Source organism: Equus asinus, chromosome 2 (assembly GCF_041296235.1).
Source record: "Equus asinus isolate D_3611 breed Donkey chromosome 2, EquAss-T2T_v2, whole genome shotgun sequence".
Lineage (NCBI taxonomy): Eukaryota > Metazoa > Chordata > Mammalia > Perissodactyla > Equidae > Equus > Equus asinus.
Genome location: NC_091791.1, coordinates 15,052,912 through 15,074,979, shown reverse-complemented (window position 1 = coordinate 15,074,979; position 22,068 = coordinate 15,052,912). Strand labels below are relative to the sequence as shown.

General features: G+C 49.0%; 1 protein-coding gene across 1 annotated transcript in view; it reads left to right on the top strand.

Annotated features, from left to right (window-relative positions):
- SLC18A2 (solute carrier family 18 member A2) overlaps positions 1 to 22,068 on the top strand; it is a 35,962-nt gene that overhangs the window by 937 nt on the left and 12,957 nt on the right. The window contains exons 3-10 of the mRNA XM_044750136.2: positions 1,195 to 1,546; positions 9,595 to 9,653; positions 9,941 to 10,024; positions 10,347 to 10,439; positions 11,225 to 11,314; positions 11,418 to 11,461; positions 11,534 to 11,594; positions 14,150 to 14,245. Coding sequence (XP_044606071.1) covers positions 1,195 to 1,546; positions 9,595 to 9,653; positions 9,941 to 10,024; positions 10,347 to 10,439; positions 11,225 to 11,314; positions 11,418 to 11,461; positions 11,534 to 11,594; positions 14,150 to 14,245 — 879 coding nt within the window. The remainder of the gene's footprint in view (positions 1 to 1,194; positions 1,547 to 9,594; positions 9,654 to 9,940; positions 10,025 to 10,346; positions 10,440 to 11,224; positions 11,315 to 11,417; positions 11,462 to 11,533; positions 11,595 to 14,149; positions 14,246 to 22,068) is intronic.

Sequence of the window (22,068 nt, the reverse complement as noted above, 5' to 3'; positions counted from 1 at the left end):
TTCACTGCGATGAAAAAGATTTCTATTAAGGACTAGCAACTCCCAGGGTTCAAAATAATGTTATAATTATTATTATGCCCCCCGAAAAGGTGGGTTAATAATTTGGTAACATCTAAAGGAACAAGTCAGCATCCTTCCCAACAAAACAGAGAAGTGACGTTTACATATATTGTTAACAGTGAATGACTAGAGATGGAAACATTTCAGGATCGTTTCAAAAGCAGTTTGAACAGTTTTGGTTTTAGCCTTTTTCCTATAATAGAGTTTTGTGAAAAACTAAATACTTGAAATCCGGATCTCTTAATTAGCTCCGTTAACAGCAAAGTATTCTCCAAGTTTTCCCTTCAAAATATACAAATTTTTAGTGAATAAAACAAGATGTTTTATTTGGACTCTCAGGGGTGGGTTATTTCCCTTCTTTGCATTTGCAGGTTCCCTCACGACAGTTTCAGAGCATCAAATAGTCAGGTTTTCACCTCAAGGATTATCAAAATGGTGGGCCCATCCCAGCTCAGTAACGCGGGCCTCAGTTTGCCTTTGTGGTGAATGCTGTTTTTATACACACGCTCAAAGCTTTTATTACATGAAACAGTTTTTCTTTGCCTTTATGAAAGTCTCAGAAATTCTTCTGTCTTCCAGGTTGTGTGAAAAATTGCAGATTACCACTCAAGTAATAGAAAGATAAAGTGGGTCTTTTGCAGAATTTCCCGATTATTACTTCCTGCAGGTTTATTTTTTTCTGAGACACATAATGAAATTTAGGTTTCTGTTTCCTTGCTTCATTCATTTAAAGGTCTTCCTGAGAATCTGAGAAGCCCGGATTGACCCCAGGGCAGCACTGGCTAGACTTCAGACCGCATTTTGCTTTCCTAAAATAGTACCGTGAAGGACCCCTGTACTGAGAAACTCCACAAAGGACTCGAATCTGTGGGGCTGGTCGGTTCTGCACAGTCGCTGACCCTGAGGGCGGATGAGCTGTCAGAGCCGTGGGGGCTTTGGTCTTGAGAGGGAGCTAAGCCGTGTGAAGTTGTTCCCGTGTCAGTGCGGGCCCCTGGCACGGGGGGCCTGTTCCTGGGGTAGATACATCATCTCCCTGGGCCTCGTTTGGCCTTTGCCCTGACCGTAGTTTTGCTGGCATTTGTCCCGAGGAGGATTTCGGTGCAATCACAGCCTTCCTGTTCTGCTCGTCCGCAGTCCCCATCATCCCGAGTTACCTGTACAGCATCGAGCATGAGAAGAACACTACAGAGATCCAGACTGCCAAGCCCGCGCTCACGGCCTCCACCTCAGGCAGCTTCCAGAGCATCTTCTCCTATTATGACAACTCCACCGTGGTCACTGGGAACACCACCAGAGACCTTCAGGGCGGGCTGCTGCTCAAGACCACCACACAGCAGATGGTGACTAACACGTCCACTGCGCCTCCCGACTGTCCCAGTGAAGACAAAGACCTCCTGAATGAAAACGTGCAAGTTGGCCTGTTGTTTGCCTCTAAAGCCACTGTCCAGCTCCTCACCAACCCGTTCGTGGGGCTGTTGACCAACAGGTAGGTTGTATTATCCTGGCCAAAGAGTTTTATATTTATCTTGTCCCGAGCTCATTTCCCTCTGAGCTTCTGTTCCTCATTCACTGAGCAGGGTCTGGAGAACCAGTGGTGGGTTTGCCAGGGGAAAATCAATCGCCTGCCCTTATGTTTCGGTCCTTGGTTCATCGTGATTTCCCATTTGTTCCACCTTTTCAGTGCCACCTCTGTTGCTTAAAAAGTAAGAAAATATTAAAGAAAACAGAATAAAGAGGCCCTCCCCAAGTGGGAGAACTTTGATTCTGTCCAAACACCAGATTGCATAGGTCCGTTTGTCACCATTGCCCTTGGGCAGCAAGAACTGTGTAGCCACCATGGCCATCCTCATCGCCTTCTGTGTGCCACACTGCTTTCTCTTCTCATCTCTTCTACCCCTGGTCATTCTGTTCCCTATAGAAAGCCAGGGTGGTTTCTTTAGAGCTGGCGTGGCAAAGGCTTGGGTAGGTGGCGGGGTGGGGGACGTGGGAAAAGATGGGTTGTTCTGCTGCAGAGACAAAACTCTTAGCCAACCTGTGGTCCTGCTAACAGGTAATGGTGTAACAGCTCTTCCCTCACCAGTCACTGAGCTCTGTCCATGTGCACAAAGGACGGAGAACCGAAGCTGTTTTCTGGATAATTCAAACTAGCTAATAATGCCCCACATAATGCCCACCCTACCTTTATATTAATCTGGATGTTCTGGATGTTTTTTTTGGACTCACGTTGTTTTGAGTGATTGTTCACATTGCCGTTGTTGGTGGCCATCCGGCAAGTATCTCTCTTCTGCAGCTGAGGTGAGCCAGCTGGTCCCTGGGAGCTCAAAGCACAGGACAGGGGCTTGCAGTGGAGGGGAACAGGCAGCCCCTGAAGGTGTCAGTTGCAAAGAGAGGGTCTTGGCACAGTGCGAGTGGTGGGGGTGGGCTGCCATGTAAATGGTGTGGCCCCAAAGGCAGAAATGCAAACAAATGGCAGAGGGCTGTGCGCAGAGTCCCACTTGTGAACCAGGCCTGGAAGCGTGAACAAAGACATAGACTAGAGCTGGAAGAGAGGAAGTAGGAGGGGCCAGGGTGAAACAAGGAGGGCAGGGCAGCGGGGACTGGGCAGGACAGGCTATTAAGAGGCCCAGGTGCTAGGCCGAGAAGGGAGTGGGCTTTTGTTGCAGGGGTACTTGGGAGCCATTGGAGGTTCCAAAGCCGAGGTGAAGAGTCAGGGAGCCAAGCATCCCGTGTAGCTGAGAGCAGGGACATCTTTACACTCACCTGGGCTTTGGCCTGGGGAAGGAGGAGCAGGACTGGCTACGTACGTTGCAGGCCCTCTTTTCAGATATTATTAAGGGTTTTAAGACAGCAGCAGTAGAGCATTAAACCAAGCATGGAGCCCTTCTGAGAGCGGGGCCAGCTCTGGGGGTAGGGGGGTCAATGAAGGATGAGGCCTGGGGTAGTAGAGGCTCAGAGAGGGTACAGCAGATCTGGCCTTCCGCCAGCACAAGCTGCCCTTGGACACACGGAGGTTGCTGGTAATGTACCCATGGCAAGTCAGAAGGAAGCACATTATAAACTTTTGCAATTTGATTTTCTGGACCAAGTAATGCCATTGAATCAATTTTAACCATCCCAAGCCACGTCCAGCCCTCCAGTCTGTGTCAAGCAATATTATGAAGCTGCCACATAAAGTATGCTAAGCAAATTAACCCAGCGAGGATGGGCTGATCATGAGCCCACCAAGAAGCGCCCTTGTCAAGGGGACATTTGGCAGTTCCTCTCTTCCCCAGAAGGAAAACCAGACAGACCTCAGTAGAGGCAGGGCTGTTTCTTTCTTTTTTCGAGACCAAGAGCACTTCTGAAAACACATCTGGTATAATTACAGAAAACGGCTCAGGGTTTTGTATTCTGAGAAAGCAAACAGCTCAAATACTGTATGGGAAAATTGAGGGCATTATTGTAATGATGCCTTTGCCAGTCAGTTGGGCGTGAACGTTGCTAGCTGTACGGTGTAATACTTAGAAACTTGGCTGAAGAGCTGTGGGTGTCCCAGGGTTCCAAATGCAAGTGGCAAATGAAAAGCTTTTTAAAAATCCCATTCTTGTTTTTAATGCTTTGCTTATGCCATGGGGAAAAAGCTTGCTTGAAGCCAGGGAGACCTTTCCCCTATTAAATACTCCAAATTCTTTGACATTTGGCTCACATTTGGGGCTCCAAAAAAAAAATTGTCTTCCAAGAGAAAAACTTAATTTGTTTTGTGACCTGTGAAATTTAGTCTATTCTGTGGTGAGTAATCCACTTTGGAACTTATCTGGAGCAAAATTTTAACTGGTTCCCTCACCCTTGCTACCAAGTGAATTTCAAAAGATTCTTTATCTTCTAGCGCTGCCTGGTAATGTGGAAACGCACACAAATTTTAATATTGATGTCGGCAAAACAACGGAGAGAACTCTCTTGTTTCTCCGAAATGATCATGATCTGTAATTTTCCTACTATTGTCCAAGCCTGGTAGATGTGAATTTGGGGAGTTGCAGCGTTTCTGGGGGCTCCATGGCTCTGCTCAGAGAAGTGATGAATTCATTCCATTTCCCGTTGCACAGTCTTCCCTTGTGAGCCATTGCAAATAGTCTTTTGATGTAATTTGTGCCAATCACATCTTCAATTACCAACAAGATGTGTGACTCACGTTTTCGGTGTTGTAAACAAGAGTGTTTAAAACAGCATTTTACAGTTGGTTAATATGTTCCCGATTAAAGAGGAGCATCTGAACTGGAGGAGACTTTAGCAAAGGCTTTTGGGCCAGTCCTAAGATTTTATAGGCAAAGGAGTTTGCCACTTAGGAGAAAGCATCTGCCCACACCAGCAGCAGGAGTAAAGCCAGGTGTCCAGACTCTCTGTCCAGGTGTCTTCCTCCCTTCCCATTCCTGTTAGAAGGTTGTATGTCTAGCTGCTAAAAATAATACAGGTCAAAATCTGTCTTTCTTGCATCTTCCTGGGCTCTCCTTGGTTGTACCAGGCTGAACGAGTAAAGGCCCAAACAGTGAGTGATTGCTATTTGTAATCAGTGGGCAGAGAGTTCAGAAAAAAATCAGCCTGGTGTTTTGACCATGGGTCCTCCCTCACCTCCCTGGCCCCAGAAAAATAATATCTTTTTCCAGCCCCTGATGTGAGCTGGTCCAGCTTCCCAGCATCTGTGCAGTGCTTCTGACAGTGGAAAGATGTGGGGAAGCTGCCTAGAGGCAGGCTGGTGGGAACTGCTCCCTTCTAAAGACTCTTGCCGTAAGCGGGACCCACTGTGCAATGAGACACCCCACATCACACGTCGCAACCTGAACCCCTGTGTTATGACCTGGACCCTCATATTTGTGGTCCTGATACTGCTGTGTGAGTGGCTTTTGTGGGTGGGTGACACAAGAGGCAGGTTAGGTTGCCTGTCTGTTGTTTTAAATATTAGATAAGATCTCATGTCAAACCCTGAAAACAAAAGCAGTTCTTCGGAAGCATCGATGTGTTCATCCAGCTGCTGATATGAGACCCGTACTTCCTGTTTCACTTGCTCTGCAGGTACTGTATTTTTACTGAGAAATATGTGACCAGATACGGAGCCGAGGACCTTTGATTTTGGCAAATGTAGTGATCACATACCCATTAACACACTTTCCAAAACCTGCGGGTGCCTTGGCTGACTGGCTTTCTGTCTTTGAGGCTCATGTGACTTATTTTATAATTCCAGTTTACCTATTTGTTTCACGATTGCAGTTGTGTGCAAAAGGGAATAGAAGAATTATGCTGGCAACACCTGTTATCATTTGGCCTAGCAAGTGAGTTTTAGACGTACACACACATAAGAGGAATGTTCTAGGCAGGTAAACAATGTGAAAACAAACGGCTTTACATTTCTGTCTCCCATAAATCAGGTTAAGACCGTGGCATCATGGTCTTCACTTGCTTAACATGAGGCTTAAATAGTATTCACATCTTTAGAACTGAAAGATACTCCAGATGAACTGTGTGGCTTGGGAAAGGGTTAACTCTGGGTACTGGGCCGGCTCCCTCGGCTTCCTCCTTAGCTTGTCATCGTCTCAGTGCTCTGCTTTTTATCAAGCCAGTGTCAGTGGCTTAATTTATTTCCATAGTTACCTAGTATATTTGAAAGCCAGTTATTTTTCCTCACAAATCTTAGCTAACATCAGAACGACAAGAAGGAAGCTACAGGGCATGAAATCTCTATGAAATCTACTGTGGTTCTTTTTTTTTTCCTCTGGCTTCAGCCGGTGAGTCTGAAGTGGGCTTTGAAGGAAGAAGCAGTGACCTTTTCAGCTTCTCCGTGGACGGGTAAACCAGCTATTCTGGAAAGGGATCTCCTGTCCTAGACGTTGTTAGGATGGTAGGGATGGTGTGACAAGTCTTCGTTTCGGAAATCAGAAGCTGGCCGTGGAATTGGGCATTTCTTGTGGGAGCAAAGCCCCCTCTTGAGCTGTGTGTTGTCAGAGAATAGAAGTAACACCCAGGAGAGTAAGAAATCCATGGCTCCATAACTCCCCACACACCTCTAATAGCTGAAAAAGACCCTCGGGGCTAAACCTAAGGATTTTGTTTTATTTACAAAATGCTTGACAGTAAACTTCCTCATATATCCTAGCAAATCTAAAGTACCGTTCCATTTACTGATGTTTACTTACCCTACCACCTTTCGGGAGCAAGTTGAGATAATTGGAAAGAGAGATGTCACCTCTTGTCCTATCTGGTGATAGTGTGTACCCTGCTGGGTTCCACACTCTGTGTCCTTGCTTTTGTCACCACGACAGAGGGAACCAAGGCTTTAGCAGGCCTGAGAATGGAGCTTGTGTTAGTCTCTGTGGCAAAGATAAAGTAGTTATTAGCACTTTCTCTAGAGTATTGATTGTCGGTGATGATTTAGGAACGTGTGGGGCTTCTCCATTGACTAGGTCTTTATAATGAGCATGACTTTTACTGTTTTACACTTTTCCCCAGGGATGCAGTCTGTGATTTTTAGTCTTTTTCTAATTGGATTAACTGCTCCCTGATGCTCTACGGAGGATGACCGTGGGCCAGGATGACTCACTAGGGGATGATAATGGGACATTGGTTAAAGGTTTGCCACGTCAGATCTAGCTCTGCTTAGCCATACTTAATGGAGATGGCGTGGAATTGGAACAAGAGGCCACCTCAGACGTTTATGACTAATGTCAGTTGAGTTTCTGTCCATTTAGGAGACATTGTGGGGAAGGAGAGAGGGCGCTGGCCATCTGCCCATCGCTCAGGGACCCTGAGGCATTGGACAGCCTTGCTTCTGAGGTGGGTGTTCCGGGGGCCAGAGGAGTTCGAGAACAGAGATGCAGGAGCTGCCCATCGTGCCATCTTTGACTTGGGGCTGAGCTCCCAGGAGAGATGCTCCCCAGCACTTGCCACAGTGTGTCCCACCAGCGGCTTGGCCAGTGTTGAAAGTGTAGGTACACGTGTCCAGTAATGAGAGGGAGTCAGCGTGAGCTGAGTGGTACCCAAAGCGATTGGCTCCGCGTGGGTATCTGCGACTGTGGGAGACCTGCTCCGTCTCTGGAGCTCAGCGTTCTCACCCAGGATGAGGGTTTGGCCGGCCCTGCCATTGAGTTTCCTTCCAGCATTGCCGTTTGGTTATTCCACACATGCTTTATTAAAATCCCAAAGGAATAAAAAAAAAATAACTGCCGTGTTTTTGAAGAAAACACAGCGCCTGGGCTTGGTGAGAAGAATCCTCCATAAGCACACAGCCCCATGGGTACCGAGCCATCTGGTTTTAAATGAAACTGTGGACCCTCCATTCCACTCAGCCTGTGTGAATCTCTGCTCCTGTGACTGGCTTCCCCACCAAAGTGTACGCCAGCAGGACCTGGCGTGCCTTAGACACTCAGGCTATGCCCGCTGCTCTGAATTTGGGGCAAGTTACTTAAATTCCCTGAGCCTTAGTGTAGCCATCTGAAAAATAGGGATAAAGCCAGCTGCCTCACAGAACTGCCGGGAGACTCACAGGTGACCCTGCACGCTGGTTCTCCACTTCCAGCCTCGGAGGATGCCGGAGGCTCCTGGTGACAAGAGGCCCAACCCACCCGTGTCCTGTCAGGCGACCGCGGCCAGTGGCCAGGCTGCAGACTGGGCATGGCATCGCTAATATTCCAACAGCTGGGACACATAGATTGTTTCCCAAGGAGTACTTTGAAAGGGGTGAGAAGCCTCTGTTTATTCCAGGGCAACTGCAAGTAGTGTTCATTCTTCCCCCAGATGTGCAATAGATGCTGAGAACAATGCCTGCGAGTGCTCCTTACAGAGCCTCCTCAAAGTTTCCTTATCCGGTGTCCTGCAGTGCTGTGAGGGACTCCCTGTTGTGTATGGGTTTCTTTTGCCTATGTAAATAAAGAGTACAGAGCAGTCAGCGCCAGGCTAGTTGAGACACGAGAAGCTGCTGTTGGGCCATCTGAACCGCAGCTCAGAACCCTGGTGTCTTTCCTGGTTCACCTGAATGCCTTTGAGCCCCGCTTTGTGAACCACAAACTCATCTCAGGTCACAGCAGGGGAATCTTTGCCTGGGTTTGTGGGAGGGGCATGCCTGGGAATCGGTCATGATTTTCAGTTGCTATTTGTGATTTTGGTATTTGGTTTCTGGATGCACATAAAGCAGTTATAAAAAAAAAAAGTGTTACTAGGAGAACTTTTGGAAAGGTTCTGCTTAAAGCCACATATGCCCTTGGCTCCTGGTGCGATGGTAAAGTTTGCAAGGAAAAGCCCTCGACTGGACGGAATGGCCCCAAGCAAAATTAGCCCTAGTAGGTTTGACAAGTCACTTTTTCGTGCCTGAGTTTCCTCATCTGTAAGATGGGGAGGTGGGCGTCTGCCCTTATCAAATCATTAAGTGCTAGAGAATTGAGTGGGAACTTTAAATGAAGGTTGTGTTATTATGATTTTTTATTCAAGCCTAAAATAGAAGAGGCCTTCCAGGCTGAGTGATGGGGCTCAGGACCCCTTGGTCCTCATTTGGTTCCTCTCCAGGATTCGTGGGGGTCTAGGCCAGAGGGAGATGAGGCCTAGAGATGCTCAGGGCTGTCCTGGGTTGACGCAGACCTCCCAGAGGCCAGTGGCTCAGTCGTTGTTGGCCCTTTTCTCAGGGCGGGGGGCCAGGAAGCTCCTTTCACCCTCATGGCCCACTCACGTGTCAGGGGACCAAGCTGTCTGCTTAATCCGCAGAAACAGAGAGGCAAGAAGGAAGAACTCGAGGGAGGAAGTGAAATTTCTGAAGCACCTTCTATGTTCCAGGCCCCCTGGTAGAAATTAACATCCACATCCATTTTATATTCCGGTGCTGGCAGGTGGGCAGTGATCTCTCTGTGGGGTGGGGGGGAGACTTGCCTGGGTTAAGTGGCAGGGCAAGGTGTCCTAGCAGGGGTGAGATACCGGAAGGCCAGGGTCTTCCCAGCACCTCCGTCGGCCTGGTGGCAGAGCCCTGTATGGACGGTCTTCTACAGAACAACTAGGAAGTTGAATTTTTTCACAGAAGATGAGCCTGTTTTTCTGTGCTGTCCTCATCGGGGTCAACATGAAGATAGACTCGGAAATCTTCTTGCTTCCTAATGCTGCTTAGATGTTGTGCAGTTGTCTCTGCTGCCAGCTGAGCCACTCGGTGACCTTTCAGCAGAATCACTGGATTGCTGTGGGACCTCTGGGGAAGCTCCAGCCAAGACTGTAATTAAAGAAATAATAATAACATAACGGAAACTGGGGCTGCGTGTTTTGGACGTGTTCTGGGTGACTTGCCAATATTGCATTAACATTTATTGCAGAGAAAGTTCTGTTCCGAATGGCAATCCATAAATGTATTCATGTTCCAAGATAGTCAAACACGAAAAGGTCACGTAGGAAGCACCAACTGTATGAGTTTTTAGAAAAGTTGACCAAACACTCATCCCCCTGATCCCAAAGGGCCAGCAGGAGAGACTCAATATAAAGCCTTAACAAAATACGAAGCCCTCACCAGATTTTCCTCGTGGTTCTGTTTTCCAGAATCGGCTATCCAATTCCAATGTTTGCGGGATTCTGCATCATGTTCATCTCAACGATTAGTAAGTGTCTGATGTTTGCCTTCTGGATGTGGGTCACCGGGTGGGCTCCAATGACCACGAGCTGGGAATTCAGAATACAACCTGGGGGTGGGGGGTTGTATATTGGCAAAAACTGCAGAAAGGAGTCGATGGAGAGAGGTCTTCCTGGACCAAAAGCACAGCGTAGTTAGTATGGAAATGCACCGTTGGGTTAAGGGGGGGCTTCAGAAATGCCCGTTTGAGACAATTTGGTCATAGCATCAGCAGGCCTGCCCTGATGTGCGGTCCTGGCCCTGTCCTCTCCACAGTGTTCGCCTTCTCCACCAGCTACGCCTTCCTGCTCATCGCCAGGTCGCTACAGGGCATCGGCTCCTCCTGCTCGTCTGTAGCTGGTAGGTGTGGGAATACCTGAGTCAGTCAGTGCCCTGGGGGGCTTCGGTCTGTCGGAGGGGCCCCCAGCATTGCCCTGCCTGGCTGGCCCCTTACCGAATTAGCTGGATCATTTAGGGAATCAAGGTATTGGTGGTGGTGATTGGCGGTGGCTTCTCAGAGAAAGTACCCGCCTCCTCCTTGGGTTCTGCTTAATCTCGTATTTTCGTTAATCTGACAGGTTTGGGAAGATCACATGTCTGGGCTGGAGAGGGAAGGCGAGGCATAGATTGTTCTCTTGGTGCTCCCAGAGCTTGGCTATCGATGATTTCTTTTCCTGTTTAGGCATGGGCATGCTGGCCAGTGTGTACACAGATGACGAAGAGAGAGGCAATGCCATGGGGATTGCCCTGGGAGGCCTGGCCATGGGGGTCTTAGGTGGGTAAGGTCCGCCATGGAGGCGAACTGGGAGGAGGGGTCTGTCTGGCATCGGACGGCGAGTCCACATTCACGCTGACAGAGTCCTCAGCTATCCCCTTGTTATTCCCTACTCTCATGGGGCCTTTGAAAAATGATGGGAGCGTCCTGACCTGGGAGGATGTGGGCCTCCCCTGCCTCTACCCGTTAACTTGCTGGGTGACCTTGGACAAACAAACCCCAGACTTCCGGGCCCAGATGTGAAATGAAGGCTTGAACAGGATGGTCTGCCAAGATCCTTCCTCTCAAACATTCTCCGAGTTACGATCCCACCTGAGGACCTTCCTAGCTTCCGCGTCTGCCTCCCCTACCTGCCCTGCTGACCCCCCAGAGCAGGGGCAAATATCTTCCCTGAGAGGAGATCCGGGTCCTCTCCCTTCTCTGTTATGTTCCTGGCCTTCATTGGGGAGCCCGAAGGTCCTGTCTCTGCTGGTTTATAAGGAATGAAGTCCTCGCTGAGCCATTTTCCTGTCCTCCTTGAGCAGTGCGGTTCTGTGGCCTGGACCCTATTTCCCTCTCATCTTTACCTTTGGGATGACCCTTATAGTCTCTTGCCCACGTCTCAGAGGTAGAACCGCCCGGAGGAAGTTGCCAGGGCAGCTTAGCCCTACTGAATAGGATGCAGGGTGGCCACCCCAAATAGTTTTGGGGACAAAGTAGAGAAAACACACAAAACAAATGGATGGTTCTAGTGGAGGGGATCAATGTCCAGGCCTGGCACTGGCCCCTCTTTCTCCTCCTCGCAGTGGGCCCCCCCTTCGGGAGTGTGCTCTATGAATTTGTGGGGAAGACGGCTCCGTTCCTGGTGCTGGCTACCCTGGTGCTCTTCGATGGAGGTCAGTGAGTCCGCGTGGGCACCTTGGCCGTGACCTCAGTGGTTGTGACCTTGGCATCTGTGTTGGCAGGTGCTTGGGGCCACACTATTTTTTTCTCTCATAGCTATTCAGCTCTTTGTGCTCCAGCCATCCCGGGTACAGCCAGAGGTAAGCCGCTGGGAAAGGAGGGGGCTGCAGTGGCCATGTCGACTCTTCTAACCCCTGTTTTTCGTTTGGCAGAGCCAGAAGGGGACACCACTAACCACCCTGCTGAAGGACCCGTATATCCTCATTGCTGCAGGTGGGGCTCCCCTCAGTCCTCCTGGTTCTCAGCCAAGGGGTGAATGACGAGGACCAGTGTTCATTTTGCTGCTGGAAACGTTGAGCTGTAGAAAAACATAAAAGGCAAAGAGGTTATATGTCACAAGAAATTGTTTTCTTCCATCATTAATTTCTGACACTCAGCAAGTGAAGTTCTTTTGTTGTTTCTCATTTGGGGCAAAGATGTCTGGGTCATGGAGATGCCCTGCCATCGAGGTTTGTTTTGGGCCAAGCTTGCTCACTGTGTTTGTGTCAAAGGCCATAGTTGTTTGGGCATGAACTTCCAGAAGGAGTCTGTGGCCTCAGGGCAGGCATCTTAGGTGGGCGGTCTGATCCGTCTTGGCGTGTATGAATAGAGACTGACAGCGGAGCCCCAGAGGGCAGAGAGGGTGCCTCCCTTCCCGCACAGGGCACCCTGTGCAGCAGCAGAGAAGCCGGCGGAAAATACCCTTTGGCTAAAGAAGGTCATGCCTTTGGGTCTTAGCCTAGATGGGCTCGAGGAAGCCCTGGAGTTCTGTGGCTCCCGGGGAGGATAATGGGATGCATTTATCTAAGGGGCTGTCCCCTCAAGACCATCCCAGTGGCACAGGCTGGGGGCGGCCTAGCAAGGGGCCAGCCTTCTGCTGCCTGGGCCTGGATACTATGGTCAGCAGCAGCCCTTGGGTTTGGGCCATGAGAGGGAAGCCCTGAAGTGTGGCATCAGACCCAGTTAGGCTTAGGTTTGTCTAAGCACGGGTCACAAACACAAGTGGGGCTGGGGGAGCCTGGGTGGACCGGGCACACCCTGCCTGTGGGCATTCCAGTTCAGCCTATTCAGAACCCAGGCTGGTTTTGCTTCAGCCTTCTGCTGCTGGGTCTGCTCAGGGCGGCACCTATGTGACCCGGGTCTAGACCCTGTCCATCATGCTTGTTGGCTGAAGGGTTGTAAGCCTGGTGTGGTGACCTCTTCATGTAGGGGGACCTCTCTGTGCCCCTGACAAGATGCAGGGAGCATTCCAGAGCCCAGGTGCTCCTGGAGCCCTGGCTGTCCAAGGGGGGATGAGGAGATGTGCGGTGAGAGTGGTGGCCCGGGGATGGGACTCCCTGCACCCTGGGGTGGACGTCCGGGCAGGCTGTGCAGCCTAGGCCCCTCCTGCCTCGGGCTTTCTTTGACCTTCACTGTCTCGCCCTGACTCATGGAGGAAATACGGAGATCCGCCTGGCACTGAATGTCAGGCTTTGGACAGGTCCTGGCGGCCTCAAGTGGGGAGTCAGGGGCCAGGCAGTATCTCATTTGTTCCAGTGGGATTTTAATTTATGGAGGTGACTGACTGATGAGATGGAGAGGTCAGCGCCATTAAAAGATTTTATAACTTACAGTTCCCGAGAAAAGGGGCATGCCTCGTCACTCAGGGCCACGTGGGAAAGTACCGGGTTTGGTTAGGAGGCAGAGAGGGGTGAGGGGAAGGCCTCCTAGGCCAGAGCCTTTACTGGGGTTTCCGTGGGAAAGGCAAAGCCGGGCAGGGTAAACAGCTTAGGATTGGCTAGTTTGGATAGTTCCAGCAGACTGTCCCATTTGCCTGGTACCCCATTTGCATGGATTTAGAGCAGGGGGATGTTGGCTTGGTGCGTGAGAATGAGACAGTGAGGGGTATGGGCTCTGCATCGCAGGACAGATGTAAATAGCTTTGGCTGTTTGGCCCTAGTTAAAAGATGGCAAATAGACAAATACCGAATCTAAGAAAACAGAACAGGTGGGTGAGGAGAGTCTGGTCATTCCAGCATCATTTCTATGTTCTGCCTTTAAATGTCACAAAGAAGGAAAAAATCTTTCTTCATCATGTGAGCACCTTGATCATGATTGCACAATGTTCTTTGAATCGGGATTCTAGCAAATTAGAGGTTCCACAGGGTGCAGCACAGGAAGCTTGCAGAACCCCAGAACAATGGGGAACAGCTCCGTGTGTCTTTTTCCAGTTGGTTCTGCATTTACAAAGGGTTCTGGTTAACAGAGTGATAATGGCTATTTGTAAAGATAACCTATATGTATAGTTGATTAAAAAAAAAAATCCCTCAGCAGCACATCTGTACTGAATGCGCTGGATTTTCAGATCCCAGCGCATCATTAGAAATATCTGTGTTCATCGCCCAATGAAACATAAGTGCAGGAGCCTCACATTGCCCGAGTCTGTGTGGCCTGGAAGTGGCCTGGGCTGCTGGGGTGCCCTCAAGCAAGTTACTTGATTAATAAATTAATCCATCAAATGACCTCCACCAAATGACCTCTAAGGCTCCCTCTAGTTTCAAACTTTATGACTCTGGGGTTCTGTTTAAAATAGTAATTATCATCATCATCATCATAATAACAATAAACTGACCCTCCTCGCTATCCTCTTGACCCGTTATTTATCTTTTTCTTGCATAAGTAGGAGACGTTCTGGCTATCCCAGCTGATTGTTCTGGCTGTGGACACGTGGATTTTAACCGTGTTTGGAAACGGGAGGGGACACTCGAGACCCAAAACAGCAGCACGCTAACCCTCTTTCTCGCTTAAAGGATCCATCTGCTTTGCAAACATGGCGATTGCCATGCTGGAGCCGGCGCTGCCCATCTGGATGATGGAGACCATGTGTTCCCGCAAGTGGCAGCTGGGTAAGGACTGGGGCAAGTCTTCTGATTTCAGAACTTTTGTCTCCAGGGCGGGTCCCATCGTTGTAGCCCTGCCAAGCTGCAGATATGAAGATGATAAATGGATTGTTTCTGTTTGACACGTAATAGGGTCAAGTCTTAGGGTAGCAATGAGCTTTGGAGTGTGTTTCGGCTTCACTTTTTGTATCATCCATGATAGATGCAGAATTAGTATAGAGGCATCAGACCTGGGCAGAAATGAGAGGGAAAATGCATTCAGCATCTCCCCATGTTTCTGAACTGGACTAGTTATGTTAAATATACACGGACAGCAATAAAATTTAAGTGAAAGAGACAACAAACTTAGTGTTTAAGAGGATGAATTGTTTAAAGTATTTTTAATTTGGAAAGTAATAGATGCTTATTATTTTAAAAAAAGTTAAAGTACACAGGTTGAAGTAAAAATTTAAAAAATCTCATGTTCATCTTTTCCCCTCTCCCAGCGCAGTTTTCTGTGATGGTCATTGTTAACAATTCTGTGTGTCCTTTTCCAGATGGTTCTATGTTTATCGCCATATTGAAATGCTTAAAAACTCAACCCAAGTGGAATCTTGGGTTGACACATTTTGGGTCACACATTTACATCATTGTGTGACCTCCTGTTTTTCCATGTTTCCACCTCAGAATGGGTAGATTTCCTTTTCAAAAATAATTAAATTTAAATTTTATCGGTTACGCATTTTTTAAGATAAATAGCATTATAAGAGCTATCATGAAAAAATCAGGAATCTTTGCTCCGTGTCACCCCATCTCCAAACCCCTGCGTCAGATTCAGTCACCTTCAACCTTTTTTGTTGTTTCTTCTGCAGATTTCCCTTATGTCTCTAAATAATATGAGTACACTCTTATTTCTTAACTTGCCAATTTCTAACATTGTCCATCAGCTTTCTAATTTAGTAGATGAGGATTCATGCTGTTAGTCTCCACCTGAAAATATCAAACAACCAACTCACATGTTTTCTCACCTTTGGTTCTCCTGAAACAGTTGTGTTGCGTTTGTTGCATAGATTGGCATTCAGTGTTGATGTTACTGTGACTATGGAAATATTGTTCTAGGATGAGCTACGTAGGCTTCTGTGATTCTTTTTACAAACTTTCGATTTTCCTGGAGTCCCTAATTGCTGTCTTTTCCTTTTCTTAGTTTTCTATGGAGCATTTATGACTCTATCCCCCAAATTCTCTGGAAGAGATGAAAGGCCCTCTAAATGTGCCCAAGTATATCAGCAAACCTAACCTTTCTGTTTTTGCTTGTTTGTGGACATCTGTCCCAGATCACTCTGTCCTCCTGCTCCAGTCTAGACTTGTTCTCCAGGTCATCCCGGGCCTTTCCTCTTCTGGTACCTGGGCATCTTCTTTGCCTCTCTTCCGTTTCCTGTATTCCTCTCTCTTGGTTTACTCCCTCCTTATGGTGGAAACATCCTCCAGCAGCTTGCTAAGAAGAGGGTGCGTGGCAGGTAAAGTTCTCTGAGATCCCACATCTCTGCAGATGTCTCTGTGCTTGCCTCACATTGGGTTAGCTTCGTCTATTTGGGTGTATAATTCTTGGTTGGAAATCATTTTCCTTCAGTTTTGAGGCCAGTGTCCTCTTGTCTTCTAGCATCCAGGGTTGCTGTTGAGGAGGCCAGTGTGTGTCTCGTTGCCCGTCCTCTGCTGGAGCTCGAGGGATCTTCTCTTCCTCTTTAGGTTAAAGCGTCCATGATGCTGGTTTGCAGTGGGGTCCATTTTCCTCCACTGTGCTGGGCACTTGCTTGGTCAGCCTGTTCACTTGGGAAACCCCTTCTTCCAGTTCTGGGAAACCTTTTTGTATTATTTCTTTAATTCATCCTCCCCCTCCACCATTTTCTCTCTTCTCTTTTACTGATACTCCAATTGGTTGGATGTTGGACCTCTGCATTTTATCCTTTTAATTTCTTATCTTGCCTTTCTTTTTTTTTTTTTTTTGAGGAAGATTAGCCCTGAGCTAGCTACTGCCAGTGCTCCTCGTTTTGCTGAGGAAGACTGGCCCTGAGCTAACATCCGTGCCCATCTTCCTCTACTTTATACGTGGGACGCCTACCACAGCATGGCTTGCCAAGCGGTGCCCTGTCCGCACCCAGGATCCGAACCAGTGGACCCAGGGCCGCAGAGGCGGAACATGCAAACTTAACCACCGTGCCACTGGGCCGGCCCTTTGCTTTTCTTATTTCCATTGATTTCTTCATCTTCTAATCTATCTATTGAAATTTTATAATTGCTGTCATCATATCTTAAATTTGAAGAGGGCTTTCTATTTACCCTGAGTGGTTTTGTGTATGTGTCTGTGGGGTTGTTGAAATAAAACCCTTTACCATTTAGTAGGAAGATTTCCATTCATTCTCCCACTTCAGCCTCTTGTGTTAGCCCTGGTCTTCATGCTGCCTGGGTTCCTAAACTTTTTCAGTTCAGTTCCTCTAAGGAAACCCTCCTGCTGGGGTGAGCGATTGAGGGCAGGGGGTCCAACTGCTCTTAAAACGGCCTTTCAACCCTCTTTCCGTTTGGCAGCTCCAGCCCTCAGCCTTACATTCACAGTGCCTGGAGCCTTCAGTTCCTGAACTTTCTGGGTTCTGAGGCACAAAAGGTCTTGCTTCATGTTGGTCACTCCATGTACAGGTGGAAGGTTCCAGTGTCCTCTGCTGTGTCCATCACTGCTCTCCCTCTGCTTGCTCCTCCCTTATTGCTTTTTCTCCTCTCTCATTTTATCCCCTTGGGCATAGAAGGGAGGGTCTCTAGTTTTCTTTTATTCCTTTACTAAAATTTAAATGGAATTTGCGGTGGGAATGGAGAAGAGCCTATAGATTCAATTTGCCCTGTTTAGCGGGAAGCCTGCTGTTCATTTTAATGATTGCATAATGTTCTATTGCAACATTATACCATAAATTTTATTTTTTAAATTTTACTATTTGTGTGTGTGTGTGTGTGTGTGTGTGTGTGTGAGGAAGATTGTTGCTGAGCTAACATCTGTGCTAGTTTTCCTCTACTCAGTGTGGGATGCTGCCACGGCGTGGCTTGATGAGCGGTGCTACGTCTGTGCTCAGGATCCATACCCGTGAACCCCAGGCTGCCAAAGTGGAGTGTGCGAACTTAACCTCTATGCCAGCGGGCCGGCCCCAATACCACAAATTTTCAACCAGTCCCTATTGCTGAACATTTGGGTTAAATTTGAAAAATTCCAGTTTTTTGCCATTAGAAAGCATATTGCAGTGAAATATGCTTTACGTGGGTTCCCGTTCGTGTTTGGAAGAATATCCATAGGGCACATTTCTCAAACTGACATGGGCATTTTAATATTTGGTAGCGTGGCACTGGCAGAGGTACTATCAGTCTTTCAGGCTTTCCCACCCAAGTGTGAGAGGAAGTGTGTAAGTCATTTTGACTTAGTTTTACAAATTCTTTATGAGTGAATTGAGCATCTTTTCATATGTTTATTAGCCATATCTATTTCTTTACTGTGTTTCTTATTAGTTTACTTTGCCCATTTCTTCTGTGGAGTTATTTGTCCTTTTCTTACTGATTTTAAGTGTTCTTTGTATATCAAGATATTAATTCTTTCTCAGATGTTTCACAAATATTGCCCTCACTTTGTTGTATGTCTTTTGACTTTATAGATGGGATTTTTTTGGGTTTTTTTGGCAACCCAGAACATTTAAAATGCCACTAGTCAGATTTAGCAGTCTTCCTCTTTATGTCATTGTCACTTCCAGTCAAGCTTGGAAAAACCTTTCCCATGCCAAGATTTTTTTTAATCAAACATGTTTTCCTCTAATAAATTTGATTTGTCTTTTACATGAAGATCTTGGATTTACATGGAATTAATTTTGCTATAAGGTGTGTGATAGGGATCTGGGGTTATTGTTTCCTCTGTGGTCACCAGTAGCCCTAGGAGTCCGTCTGTCCTTCCCGCCTCCGTCGTGCTCAAAATGACTGTATTCTCTGGTTTATTTCTGGATGCTCTCTTTGGTTCCATTCGCCTGCATGCGTTCCTGTGTCAGTACCCTTCTGTTTAATTACTGTTGCTTTAGAATATTGTTTAATATCTGGAAGGCTAGTCCCTGCACACGCATCTTTTTCTTCGAGGATTGATTGATTGTCCTTCCTAGAGGTATATTTTCCTTTCGTAGTTGTTTCAGCGTGCATATGGAGGTCCTCACAGGGCGGCTCTCAGTTCTGGATTAAGCCGCATTTACAGAGCCCCCGCCTTCCTCAGGTGACCTCACATTCCCTCTGAGCTGGTGTCCTGCCACACCCTGCCTCCTGGTTCAGACTTGTCCCTGTTCTTCCTGCCTCTTTGCAGCTGACCCGGCCTGAACACCAGTCCTTTTGGGTTCTGCATTGAATTGCTGTGTTCTTTCATCAAATGGTCCTTCATTAAAAAGCCCCAAATGGCTGGAGAGGAGAGGCTGGGTGGGGAGGGACTGCTAATGGGTGTGAGGTTCTTTTTGGGGTGATGAAAGTATTCTAGAACTAAATAGTGGTGGGGGTTGCACAACCGTGGGAATATACAAAAAAACCAATGAACTGTACACTCTAAGAGGGTGAATTTTATGGTATGTGAATTATGTCATAAAACAAAACCAGAAACAAGCCCCAGACAACAAGAGTCATCCCGTGAAGAAGGGGCCTAATTCTTAGGAAATTTAGCTCCGAACTTCCTTGCGGTGGAGACCGCAGAGGAAAGCCAGTACTCTCAAGCTCCTGAACCACTGTGCGGGGTGGGGGGGGGGGCTTTCTCTAACCCCGAGTTAGCAAATAGCAGTTCTGCAAAAGAGGAGGAGATGCTCTTGCTGTCTGGTTGCGAATACTGGCTGTAACATCACGGAAGCTGTTTTTCCAGATGTTCTTTCTTTCTGATCCCTGCGATGGTTTGGGGCTCCAGGTATTTTCAGGTGCCCCGTGTCCAGTGGTGCCGAATGGAGCTTCCAGGTTGGCTTTGCACCCGCTCTTGGGCTGAAATGCTTTGCTGGTGTTTCTGATGTCTCCACTTAACCGCTCATTACCCTGACTGAGCGCCTCCTGGCCGTGCGCAGGGCACTCAAGCTGCTTTGTGCTCTTCCTCGCCAGACACAGCCTGAGGCTTTCGTTATAAAGTCTTTAAAGTCACTCAGAGACCCAGGGCCATCCGGGTTAGATAGCAGACCACAGCCTGCCTAGATTTCATCAGCAGATCCTCTCATGGGGCTTATCACCCAGGCCAGATGCTCACCCACCAGCTCACCACAGCTTTTCCCCCACTGAGGTCATTCCTTCCCTGCCTCCGAGAGAGACTTGTGTTTCTTCAAGAGAATCGCATTTCTATACCTGATGCTGTGTCATCTCCACCGTGAGGGGATACACCCGCCTGACGTGGTCTGCAGCTTGTGGCCTAGCTCTCCCAGAGCCCCTCAGGCCCCTCACCCTTGGCGAGAAGGGCCCTGTGGGTGACACGGTGCGAGGACCCAGCGCCAGGAGGCGGGCACAGCCCCTCCCTGTTCAGGGTCTTTGTGAGCTCTCTCCAGTCCAGTGTGGAAAGGGAAGCTGTTCTGCCCTTATGCTTCCCTGATCGTTTCTGGAGAAAGACCATAAGATTTGAAGTCAAAGCAAAACAGTCTGCCTAGCTGCGTGGTTGACACATCATGTGAACGTGGTGTTTTTGCCCATCGTTTTCAGGGGAGATAAAGTTGGCAGCCCATCCATATTCCAGAGGGCTCGCTGTGAGCCTGTCCCCAGACTCCTCATGCTGCCACTTGGGGGTTAGCCCTGGGTTTGGGTTGCTGGAGAGAGAATCATCTCATGGTATCTCTCTTTACCTCAAGTTCTGGGTCAAAGGACTCTCCCTGGCCCCTTCAGGCTTAGAGACTCAGAGTCCATGGTGAGGCCTTCAGACCCCAAAAGGGAAGCTTAGGCTGTGGGGAACAGGTCCCAGCAAGGCTGGAGCCAAACTCATTCTTCTGGTTCTTCCAGCCCATTTGTCTGTAGTGAGATGTAAGCTGGGGGAAAGAACATGGGCCTACTTGGCAGGGGGCCCATTCTGCTCCCAGCCAGCTGTGACCTGGGGGCATGTCGTGTGCCAGCCTGGCTGGGTACCAAAAGACAAGATGATTGCCAACATTCTGTGGTTCCAGGATGTGAGGACTTTGCCTCCTGAGCCTCCCTTAGCATAGGGCGAACTGGGACCATTACCCCATTGTGGTTCCCAGCCGAGCCCTTGGGGCTGTCAGGAAGGGGTCCTCTAGAGCTCAGAAGCAGCCAAGGGACTCACCCCACAGTCACTTCTATGGTTGCGTGTCCAGCATCAGCTCCCTGGGGGCTTCGTGATGGTCCAGGCCTCTCCCTCATGTGCCGGTCAAGCCTGTCGGGGAAGCCGGGCTTCCTATAAAAGCACTAGCAGTGGGCAGGTGGACTCTCCCTGTTGGTGAACTTTCTTGGGTGAGCAGAGATCAGCGAGGAGGCACAGGCAGCCCTCTGAGGAGAGCAGGAGCCCGCAGAAGGATGGGCTTGCGTGTGTGGCCCCGGGCGCTATTTGTAGGCCAGCCCGGTCAATGCTGTTCTCACTGAGTTGGGAAAAGGCCTGGAAAGACTTCTTGTTGCGTTTGCAGTGATACAAATTTGGGAGCAATACAGATGGCCAATTAGTCACAGATTCAAAAAGATTTCCAGGGGCAGAAACAAAGGCCTGAAAAGGACATGGTGAAATTCCTCTGGGGAGGATGGAAGTCCTGCCTTAGGGGTGAAGACACCCCTCTGAAGGCCAGGTGGGGCAAGCTGGTGGCAGAGCAGGTCTGCGAGGAAGAGCCCAGTGAGGGCCAGTGAGCTGGGGCTCCAGAGATGCTGGCACAGGTGCGGGCTGCCAGGAGCAGGGGAGTGGCCGAGAGCCAGACCGTGGAGAGACCCTTGGATTCACTTGGTCCTTCTTTCCTTCCTCAGACGCTAGTGATCATGTGCTGCACACCCAGCATGCAGCTGGGCTGGTCAGTTCTGCGCATCGTGTTTGAAGGTAGAGAAACACCTTGAACTTGTACAGAGGGGCGGTGGTGGGCACACTGTCCCTGGAGGACACCCAGAGCCCTCATGGTTTCACCTGGGAAGCCAAGCCGTGGGTGGGAGTGTCTTGCTCTTGGGCTGGTGGCTGGGCTTAGGGAGGAGGTTGGAGCCATCTTGTCTTGGCTCTAGAACGCCTCTGGGTGGAAGTGACAGGGGAAGGACTTGGTGTTAGGAGACCTACCTTTTGGTGGCAGTCGTCTCTGAAAGGGCCATCTGGAAGGGGAGTGGGCTCTAAGCAAAGTTTGATGGCCCCCTCTCAGGCCACCAGATGGGCTGCTGGCAGCGTGAGGCACTGAGGTTTCCCTGAGTTCCCAGAGGCTGAGTCTGAGTTTGTGTGATGTGGTGGAGGCCCTGGAAGGCAGAGGATGCTAAAGCAGTGTCAGAACAGGAATCTGGAACCTGGAGCCCGAGGTCCAAGGAGCACGTGGCCCTGTCCCCAGCTTGGAAGTGAAGACAAGAGGACTCGGGGCTCCAGACCACGCCACCGTCTGTTACCCCTATGGGCAGGCTGCCGGACAAGGGACGGGGACCTCCCTCAACACTTTGGGTCCTTTGAAGTGAATGTCCTCACACAGAATCTTTCCTCTGAGTGGTCAGCGTGTTCTGGGCACCTCCTGTGTGCCACCATAGAGCTGGGCCGGGGGGAGATAGATGGAGGGGGTCCCTGCCCAGTAGGAGCTGCCTGCAGTTTAGGGAAGGCCAGGGTGAGAAGCCAGTGAGGTGGGGCCTCCATGGGGTGACAGGGCGGAGGA